We start from the raw sequence: 11505 nt of genomic DNA, 5'->3' as shown, positions 1-11505 counted from the left end.
TATATGTATAGATGCAGATTTAGAATGAATATAATTTAAACAGAACTGCAATGTATCTTACCATAGTAGGAAAGTGACCAGATGGCTTGTGTGCTTGCTCAGTCTGCTATTCAGTTGCAAACTGCTGAACAAGTTCAAGGCCCCTCCTGCTCTCTATTCACATGGTTCTGTTTTAAAATTAATAACTTCTTATTATTCTTATGGTTCTTTAACTTTAAACCAGACTTGGACTGAACAGTCCTTCAAAAAGAGGACTGTCCTCTAAAGTAGGATATATGGCCACCCTAACTGAAACTAGACTGGTTGGTCACCGTAAGAATAGGATGATGGGCCATGGGCCTGATCCAGCAGGCTCTTCTTATATTACACCGCTTGTTAACAGGTCCAACCTACACTTAAGGTCACCCTTTCAACATTGATACAACTGTTACACCAGAGACTTTGAATCAGATTTTTGAATGTCCAACTCCACAGGACAAAGCCATTCCTTTAATTAAAATGAAAATGTCAAAATACCCAAGATATGAATTCTTTGAGAGCCAAGCTCAGGTTAGAATCTAACCAAATCTGTTGAATTATAAACTAACTCTTGCGGCTACCAAATGAAATAAATTTTACTTTGTAAAAAAGGGTGGTCCCAGAAGGCCTCCGTGGCCCAATGGCTGAGTGTGATGACAATGATATAGAAAGCTCAATGTATGCATGCTCCAGTAGGAAAGTATATTGAAATCTGTGGCACAGCAATAGCCAGGCAATATTGTGTCACCAGCCTGTGTTTCCTGAAATCTGACTCCAGCTTCTGAAACACTGCAACCCTTTGCTTAAATTCAGTCACTGCTAGAATGTGGTTTTGATAGATCTACTTGGGCTTTTTCGAAGAAATAATATTTAACTGTAATATTTGCCCTTTAACAGATTAAGAGCTACAAAGTATTGACCATACATTATTGGGCTGGTTTCCAAATTGTTAAGACAGACAGTTGACTTTGACTCATGGCTTGCAAAGTGTAAAAAGCCAAGAAGAACGATTCTGCAAATTGCAAAGAACTAAAGCCAGAAAACCTGTAGCTAGCCTGTCCTTTTTTTGTTACATGGTGTAAACATGTTTGTGGTGTCTAGAACAGTGGACTTATTGTACTAACCAAGTGTCTGAATTGGTTCATGAGAACACTGTGAAAGTACATAACTGACTCCCCATACTTGAAAGACAGTTTTTTATTTCAACACTGCAAAGTACGCTGACAAGACAACTTCCATTCTAGCCCAACATCTAAAGCTGTGTGAGAATGAGCGCTAAACAAAAGACCAAGAGTGGCATGTATGGATGTCCCTTGGCAAGATGACAATACTTGGACTTCATCTATTACCAGCATGATGCTTTGAATTGGGGAGGTAATAATTTAAAAAAGATTTTGCTTTGTTTTTGCCTAGAACTAATTATCACTAGCTTGTTTCATGTTGGTGAGCTCTGTGGGAATTGCGGAAAATATAGGCAAGATGTATTCAGAATAAGCAAGTAGGTAGAAAATTTTTTTTATTATGACTTTGCCCTGACTGATGAATAAATCTGAATGGTATCAGTAGCATCAGTGAAAGGGATGATTGTTTATAACACTATGCACTACTTACAGGAACCATCTGTTGTGAAGATCTTCAATTCATTTATTTTTTAAAATAACATCCTCCCCCTTTGCCCTCCTCAAAAGTTTTCTGCTTAAAGAAACAAGAATAGGATGGCTGCTACTTACTGCATTACGGCTTATCTTGCACCAAATGATCACTGCAACACTTTAGCTCATATCTGGCAACACTGATAAAAGGAAAACCCAGCTTTTGTACATGATTTCCGGAGAAATATTTGCAGAACGGCTCATGTTCACTGATTCTATATAAATTTAGCTCTTCTTTGTCACTCAACCCTTTTGCTCTTCTGCTCTCTGCAGCATCAAAGAACATGGTCAAGATTCAAATGGTTTTCACTTTAATGGGGAATGATATGACAGTGATCATCCCCCTGCCTCCCCATTTCCACCAAAGACAAATTCTTCTGATGAATTTTGTCAGCCAGAGTTACACAGGCAGTTCCAAAAAATGTGACTGCCCGTTATTCCTGGATAAGGAAGTTGATGAGAGCAGTCCTAGGAGACAAGATGAACTTTGTAATGGTGCGTCCTTGGAGATATTCAGTCCCCAGTTTACTCTGAACAACCAGTTCATGAACCATTTCTGCATCTCGGGCTACTTGCTTAGGTACACTAACTTTGCCACAAGGTTTGTTGTTGATCTGGAGGGGGGAAAAAGGAACAGATGAGAACCAAAGGAAAAATAAAAAAATGGGCCCGCTTAGCTTCTAGTCCATTTACCCCTATTTCCTAGTATTGGAAATGGAACAATTCATTATTATATAAATCCAGATGTTATTTAGAACTGTCAATCCATTAATTAGACCTCTGTTATCTTACATCAACCTGCCTTTTCATTTTTGTCATTGCATGTTATCACATATGTCATATGTACAGCCCTACACTATCTTAACCCAACTGGGTTTTGTTTAAAAAATAAGTTATATCTAAAAGTTCACAGAGTCTGTTTTACAGGATTAATGAGAAGCTAGTCTGGTTCGCATGTCACATTAAAATCATAGTTGAAATAAACTATAGTTTAATATAAATGAGCAGCATGCTGCAGCATGCTAATAAAATTATGTGTGCTCTGCTTCCCTGCTTCTGCCAGGAAACAAGCCATGGTTTGGCTTGTTGTATCTGCAAAACCCAGGCTTGTGGTCTGTTTCTTTCCAAATAAGCCACAAACTATAAGCCTGTTTGTTTCCTGGCTGTAGTAGGATCAGGGAGGAGTGGAATGACTACTGTTTCAGCATAGCGCACATTGATGTTAAACAATAGTTTATTTTAACTATTATTTTAGCTATTGTTAAATCAGGTCACTGAATAGGCACTGGTTAGTATTTAAAAACTAACCAGTGCCTATTCAGTGACCTGATTTAACAATAGCTAAAATAATAGTTAAAATCAGACCAACTTTTCCTGTTGTACATTATCAAGAGATTTTCTAAACGCTTTAAAAGTACCAATTTTCGATACCTACAGGGCCTGCAACCTCAGTTACGGGGGGGGGAGAAAAGTGAGAGCACTGAGGGAATGAAGTCTAAATTGTATACAATCAATGTATATGATTAGGTCCTGTCAGACAGGATCTCTAACTTTATGGGCTGCCCTGAAAACCTGCAGCAGTTTAGTTGTTGCTGCATGGTTGCGGAATTATAACAGTATCCTAGACCTCAACTTCACAACGGTCAATGCCAAATAAATAAATAAGACTTTCAAATTTCCTTTGCAATGGTATCATCAAAATGTTTAGGGCGCTATGCAATGCTAGTCTTACTCAGAGTAGACCCATTGAGGTTGACAGATATGACTAACTTAGGTTCATTCATTTCAATGGAACCAAAAGATGTGGATCAGAATGAAATTATCCTTGGAATTTCGTACTTCTTTGACTCTTGCAATACAGTTCTCAGTCAAATTGCATTTAGGATAAAATAATGTCAGAAATTCATACATAGAGATACAATATTTATTTAAGTACACATTTTTGTGCAGATTTTAAAAACCCAGATAAAGGCAGAAATGGGGCAGAATGAACTTGTGAATGAATGCATGCAAAACTGAAGACGGACTCTAAATTTCTTAAACATCCCATTTTTCAATTCAACACTGTTAAGCTGTTACCAGGTAGCAGCAGCCTCTGTTTTAGAAAAATTAAGTGTCAGATGCTATGATATACTGCGGATGACAAAACCCTGCAATAATGCCTGGCACATGAGAAAAATGAGGCATTTATTTCATTATGTCTACAGCAGAGAAGGCAAGCCAGCAGTGGCCTGTTTGATGCTGATTCCTGTTGGTACTTTGGGCTGAATATGGGCAGACACAAATCCAGCATCAAATGGAACAACGGAGTGTGTTACACAAACATAAGACAGAACTACAATTGTGAGGTATTGAAACAATGTCAAGATGTGGCTCAGAATGTCAGTTTGCTTGTGGAGCTTTGTTAACACAAAATCTGGAACAAAATATATAATTTATCAATATATTTATCTTGATTTGTATAGAAAGATAGTATACATTACTCTTGACAGGGGGCTACCACCAGAAATGGCAGCCCAGTGTTAGCCCCAACTTCAATAATGTGTAGGAATAATTAATCTGTGCCTTGACATGATCAAGCAGTATACTCTCCTGCACCAAGCAGTGGCAGCAATGCTGTGGAGCGAGAGGGGGTAAACACATGGCCAGATGTGTCAGAACAGGAGCTAAGTAGACTGTACATCTTATGGAGGGAAAGGAGAACTTGGCATAGGAATGCCATTTTCAGCAGCAGCTCTGTGTCATGTAGTTCTGCTCTAATTGTTTTTATGTCAGATAGATATTTGACCTCTAGATAGCCTTTATATTAGGGGGAGGAACATCCCAGGCTTTAGGGGTCAATCAGGCCCGCTGTTTCCACACAGTCCTTTGCCATTGCCCCACCACCTCTCACATATCTCTGAATTATGGTCTCATCCTGGATAGTTCCCAACCAGAAGATCACATCAACCAGATCTGGGGCTTCCAAGAGGAAGGACTGCAGCTTGGTGGTGTAACACACACGTTGCATCCAGACAATTGCCAATTCAATCCCTGGCAACAGATCTCCAGGCGTGGCTAGGAAAGAGTCCTGTCTAAAACCCTGGAGAGTCACTAGCAGTCAGTGTAGACAATGCTAAACTAGATGGACCAATGTTGTGAGCAGGAGTGACTGGCATGAAGGCGTGGTGTTGACCTCACGGCAGCAGAATCACAGCCATTTACCAGGGCAGTGTGAGGGCAGGCAAGATTGGGGTGGGGCAAGCATACCAGTGGAGTCAATCCTGGCTACCCCAACCTTACTGCTCCTCTGCTCCCCCCAGTCCTGCTAAACCGCAGAGATACTGCTGCTAGGAGGCCAGTTCCATGCCACAGGCTAGGCATTCTCAATCCTGACTCAGTCAGCTGTCTGTGACTTTCCAAAGGAGAAAACAGTGAGTAATCACTAGCTGAACCAACTGGAAAAAAACTTGGGGGTGGATTTGAAACCCGCACTGCAGCCATTGCAGAGTTTATTCACAGCTCTGTTCCTAAGGTGCTCAAAGACTACTTACTGGGCCTCAAGGCAGCAAAATTAATCTCTCAGTACATATCCTTCCCCTGCTAGGTGATGGTAGGGTCATTCAACGATATTTACAAATCTTACTAATCACTACTGAAGATAGAGCACATGTTCTTACCAGAACAGACACTTCCACTATATCTGGCTGCTCAAGGAACTCCGGGTCCACTACAGGCCAGGGCTGTTGCAGTACTTCTGTGTCCCAGAGGTGATGAGTACAAAGTTTGTTTTGAACATGAGACAAGCCTGAAATACAGCACCAATGGATTGCTTGTGCTTAAAAAAAACATTTGTTTTTTCATAGTTTACTAGCTCAGTTTAAGCATTGCCCAGAGCAAAATGTTTGGGAGTTTGTTTTAGCACAAAATTGCTGGCATCCTGCAAGCTGAATATGTACCAGATTGTGAATTACAATCAAAGAAGGTGAAGTGAAAGGAAGCAAAATCATTTTGCTATCTGAAATTCAAGCAACAGGCTAAGGAAATATGAGCAAGGTGGTTCTAAGATATTTTTAAGGTGTTTAATAAACAGAAGGGGGTAGGAGAGTTTCCAAAACATGCTAAATATATTTGATCATAAAGCTTAATTTAGGCTGTAATGTTAAACAGATTTGAGATTAAGCCCCAAACATAATGGAAATTATTTCTGAGTAAACAAATATAGGATTGCACTTTAAGAGGAATGTCACGCTGATGAAGGTAAACTGTTACCACTCCCAAAATACAGCGCATGATCTAGCCAAAGTTAGGCATGTGCTACTGAAATTAACTACCTAATGTCAGCTGGCTCATGAACAAAGTCTGTTGGATTAAAAACTCAATACCCAGCATTTCTATTAGCTACATAACTATATTTGGATATGCAGTCATTAGTCCAAGAGGAAAGCAATTTTTAATAGCAGCCAATCTTATTTTATTTAATTTTTTTTAATGGCCTTTCGGTAAATCAACCAAGGCAGTGTGCAACAAATCAAAAGAAAAATGAAAGCTTCATGCAAACATTAATATTAATAGAAACATGTTCTCCATGTGATTGCAACACATGCTCTTTATTGTGGGGAGTACCTCTCTGACAATGTACTTAGTTGGATGGTAGTTTCAGTCAAAAGGATATGAGTGGAATCTTTGAAAGTGTAAAGGAATGTGCTTCTTGAACAGTGATTCATTTTTCTTGCTGGCCTTTTTTGCTTAGGACTTTTCCATTTGTAAATGAGCTCAGTTCTTTCCTAAAGATCACATGTTATAATTATAATTTTACTTTCCAATCTAGGCCACTCTTTGATTTCCTGTTTAACTGGTTTTTTTTCATACCATTACAAAAAACAACCACTACCCTCACCTTTCTGAAAAAAGCTAAACCAAATCAGTTAGATGCTGGACATGGCCATATGACATTTATTTTAAAAATCCTCAGAGGAAGAGAACTCTGGGACAAAATCAATACAGCAAACTGGATAGTTGTTGAAGAGGAATTCATAACTAAGATACAACTATACAAAATAATGAAAATACGTCTCTGATGGGCAGGAAAGCGAAAAATGTTTTTTTTTTTAAAAAGACGTTTGTTTATTTAGCTTGTTTACTTTCCTGTCCAAATTGTCACTTTGGGAACCCAAAACAGAAGCTGTTGCATTACTGTCAGTAACTCAAATATATAGCTACGGTGAATCGAGTTGTCATTGCTTCCAATATTCATAAACATTATTAAAAGATTGCAATCCTATACATACATCAGGGAGGTCCAAGGGTTTACTTCTGAGTAGACATGTATAGGACTGCACTATTAATGATCCAAGGGCAATTCCATTTGCTTAAACCAGAGATGGGCAAATTGTAGTCCTGCAGATGTTGTTGGACTCCAACTCCCACCAGCCCCAGCCAGCATGACCAGTCGTCAGGTATGATAGGATTTGTAGTCCAACAACATCTGGAAGGCCACAGGTTGTCTACGCCTGAGTTAAGTCATCAAAAATGACTATTTTATAGAACTGGGAACCCATTACTTGTCTATTACAACAAACCTCTGTATTTAGAAATATTTTTAAAAATAGCACCTACTTCTCTATGGTTATATATAGTTCAAATGTGGTGTTCTGTTAGATACACTTGGTGAATGAGTAACTTCAGAATGCAAGGGGCAACTTCAGAATATTTATTGGAAAAAATCAGATAACTGAGTTAATTCTCTGACTGACTTAATTGAAGACTACAAATCATATAGAGGGATTATTCCTAGGAGCAGCTCTTTTGCTCCTCATAAAAAGAACAGGAATGATCACCAAACAGAGCAAAATACTTGGTGTGGCTAACCAGGATAGTATCCTTCTTGTAATTTCATAAAGTTTGCAACTTTCTTTATTGTTTAAGCAGACAGCAGAGCCCCCCCCCTCCAAATAAGCACAAAATAAAAGACAACAGATTGTTTCTATGGGACATATACATGATACACACATTATCTTCTCCATGCTGTATTTCTATGCCCTCCACATACTGGGCCTGCATTTGGGGGGGGGCATGTGAGAACTGGCAAGGCAACATAACTGATACAGACCAAAAGGGTAAATTTTCAGTAAAAGAAAAAGGAGACACCACATTTGATAATGTACCTTTTGCAAGATAGCTTTCATCTTTCCTGGACGGGACTCCTAGCATATAATAAAATCTTCCAGAGCAAGTAACCTTACATTCTTGTCTGGACAGGAAAATATTTTATTTTACAAACAATAAAAGATCTTAGATGCAGTGTCTGAATGTTGCTCAGATGCAAGGTTCCAGGAAGGAAATAGATTTCCTCATCCTGTTCATGTTTACAAATTGCCAAGTTATCAGTCAGGTGAACTCTGGCCAGAAGTAAAAGGCTGACTGACATGCTTTGGCAGTGCCTATGTAGCGGGGATGACATACAGGCTAGTGGAGCACTCCATTTTTAGAAGGAAATGCAAAGAGCATACAAGAAAACATTGCTGAGGTCAATTTTCAGAGAACAACTTCACACTCCCAAATACAAAATAGGAGAACACTCACAACCTCAGTGTTCACTGGCTGAAGTCGATTTCACCCTTAGGACATAATTCAAATATTTGCTTTGGAAGTTAAGTTTAGTTTTAGTTTCTAAAACTAAAGTGAAAAATCAGTACAACCCTTATGGTTTGAATGAAAAGGTAAGCCACCACTACCTCCCTTATAAGGCTTTCTATCACTAATAAGAAAGGAAATGTTTGGAATTTAACTATATTGTTGTGTACTTTTTCTGGCTAAGAAATATATTATTTATTTATATTTTTCACACTGCTTATTATAAAAATCTCTAAGCAATTTATATAAAAACAAAAATATAACAATGTCATTCTATAGTATTTCCTAAAATCTAGACAAACAAGATAAAAAATAGAACATAACTATTTATCACAAATAAAACTGAGCAATGTACAAAATAGAGATTTAAAAATTAAGAGTCAGAGTCCCGGAAAGCTTGGGTAAACATAGAGACTTTACAGAGGTGTTTAAAGGTCTTTATTTTCTTTGCCTCATGAATTATCCAAAGGAGGGCATTCCAGAGGGTGGGTGCCATCACCGAGAAGGCCCACTTCCACATTGTCACCAAGTGAAAACCTGCAAGTCATGGAACGACCAGCAGGGTCTCCTTAGAAAATCTTAAAGATCAGCTTGCTCTGTATTGGAGAAGGTGGTCTGCTAAGTATCATGGTCCCAAGTTGTTTAGGGCTTGAAATGTCTGTAACAAGACCCCTATATTATGGTAGCTATGAGTTGAATCCTAGGGAAATATGAGTTATCATGAGCTCTTCTGATACATACCACTACCAGAAAAAATCTTACATTGAACAATTTCCATCTTCTTTCTAGCATAAGACGGTATCTGCCCATATTTTAAGCCTGCTGATAACTGATAACTAAGAAAGGTTTTAGGATAGAAGCTGCACTTTTTAGCTTTTTAATATGTAGTTGAAGCCCCTAAAAGAACAGGGGCAACAGGCTCTGTTTGGGGCACCTAGAGAGAAGTTCAGCCACTAATAAATATTAGCTCAAGGCAGACAACTAGAATTAAGCAAGACACAACAGTAAAATGAAAAAGCCCTTGAAGGCAACAACAGCATTTACGAAGTAATTCAACCTAGGGGGAACATAGGCTAAATAAGTACTATATATAATGTACAAGCATATACTCCCATGGCCCCCGCCTTACTGATATGCTGAATGTTGGATCCATGTAATTATGCAGTAAACACTTCCCAGCCGCAAAATACTATCAAGACAGAAAATCCATTCATCTTGAGGGCAGTTCAAAGAACTTAATGTGAGACTGGATAAATGCCAATGTATGCTTTCCTGTTTGCTATTTCTTTCAGCCAACAGATTTTTTTAAAAATGTAGCCATCAGCACTTCATACTAGAGAAAGAGAACAGCTAGTTGGGCATAAGCATCTTTATGCTTGCAAAAAAAAAAAAGAGGTTTGTAGTTATTTGCAGAGCTTGGAAAAGTTACTTTTTTGAACTACAACTCCCATCAGCCCCAGCCAGCATGGCTACTGGATTGGGCTGATGGGAGTTGTAGTTCAAAAAAGTAACTTTTCCAAGCTCTGGTTTCTAATTGGTAAACTAGATGGCTGCCAAGTGTCATTCAAGGGCATAAATCACTATCAAGGACATGAAATGAAAAAGGCAGTGGCATTTTTTCATCACTCTCTTTCTTCTTCAACAAGCCATAGAACTGTAGCACAGAAAGAGATTTAAGTTGAATTCTCTGTCCCTCGCACACACATATACCACAGCATCCTATTTACCTACTGAAACTCTTGCTATAGAATGTTAGTTGCATTGTTAAAACATGCGGAAATAAGGGAATAACTGGTTTGCACTTGGCTAAGGTTTACTCCTCCAGTTCCTTCAGAGGTAAGTTATGGTGAAATAGCAATTTCGCCTCAGAAGGCACATGATATAATGCTGTTTTGTGAAAAGGACTCCTTCTAATGACCTAATTTTAAGTTTTGTAAAAATCACAGAAATGAAGCAACAGCATTTTCACCTCAGAAATGGTTACATGAATGAGTCCCATGTACTCTTAATTACATCTCCTTTACTCGAATAGCCCATATGCTAAATGACCAAGAGGTCCAATTAACAGAACTTCACTTGGTTAATGTCTGTAGCGTGAAGTGTATATTCCAACAGACCAACAATGGCAGCAGAGACAGTGAAGGCCCAGAGGATGGTCAGAAAGCGTGCAATGCAGTTCTAACTACTGAAACTAAGCAGGTTTGGCCTTGTAAACTGCCTGGAATCCACTGCTTAAGCTGCTTTGAACTCTCTGGAACAAGACCAAGGTATGTATATGAAAAATGATTTTTTTGTAATTATTTCTACATTTAATATTTTAAATTAAAATAAAGGCAACACCTGCTTAACATCTGCCACCTCTTTTCCTTTCCGGCTATTCCAGCAAGTCGAACATTTGTGGGTTCATTTTCATGTGGGAAGGGGGAACTCCCAGCTAACTCCTCAGTAACTGCTAAGCAAGTTCAACCAGTTTTCCCCTTGTCTCTGCTTGGTCAAAGTGTGCAGCATGAAAGAGCTGTCTGCACATAAGGAAAAGAAGCGTGGGTAGTCAGAAGCATACAGTCAAACCACAGGCTCCAAATACAGAAGCTATATTAAGATGAGGGATGGATATATATGGGATGATGAAAAAAACAGATAAGCAGCATAAACAGAAGACAAAAGCTATTTATTATCTAAATAGCTTACACTAGCTATGCAACCTTAAAGAGAAATCTTAAATGTAATTTGTGGTGAGCAAAGACTACCCATGATGGTAGATGGCAAGAAATGGGGAATAATCCCAATTTTAACTATTTAGAATCAGGGGAATGGGTTGATGTGGGGAGGAGGATCTTCCAGTTAAATATGGCCATGCGACCTTAGGATACCTATAAAAAGCAGAGTTTTATATGGTTGGGACATGGCACGTCCAGCACATAAGCAAGGAGCACCGTGGGAGATGGGACATTGGCAACTCTCACAACCAACCCAAGAAGCTGGAAGAAAAAGGAGTGAACTGAGACTTTACATCTACTCCTGAGAGATAGGATACATTAAGCGTTGTACCTGGAGGATGTTTGATATGTAACAGGAAAGTTGCTATGTAATGGGGAAAACCATTGTGCAATTGATTTTTAAAGAGACAGACATTTTATAACCAGGTTTACCTTCTATCCACCAAAGAGATACCAAGAAGTCAAAGGGGAAGGAAAACAGAGCTCTCACATTGCATTAACTG

At 38.7% G+C, this 11505-nt stretch overlaps 1 protein-coding gene across 4 annotated transcripts in view; it reads right to left on the bottom strand.

Annotated features, from left to right (window-relative positions):
- Window positions 1-1199: 1199 nt before the first annotated feature.
- Window positions 1200-11505, bottom strand: part of LARS2 (leucyl-tRNA synthetase 2, mitochondrial) — a 100496-nt gene continuing 90190 nt past the window's right edge. For 3 of the 4 annotated variants that reach the window (XM_061586994.1, XM_061586992.1, XM_061586993.1), the window contains 2 exons: window positions 5330-5457; window positions 1200-2284 (listed from right to left, as the gene is read on the bottom strand). In XM_061586994.1, the coding sequence (XP_061442978.1) occupies window positions 2105-2284; window positions 5330-5457 (308 nt within the window). In that variant the 3' untranslated portion in view covers window positions 1200-2104. The remainder of the gene's footprint in view (window positions 2285-5329; window positions 5458-11505) is intronic. The other variant, XM_061586995.1, reaches the window with a different exon arrangement.

This window comes from Rhineura floridana, chromosome 10 (genome assembly GCF_030035675.1).
Source record: "Rhineura floridana isolate rRhiFlo1 chromosome 10, rRhiFlo1.hap2, whole genome shotgun sequence".
Taxonomy (NCBI): Eukaryota; Metazoa; Chordata; class Lepidosauria; order Squamata; family Rhineuridae; genus Rhineura; species Rhineura floridana.
Note: the sequence above shows the minus strand (reverse complement) of the source record. Positions and strands in the feature narration are given on the sequence as shown.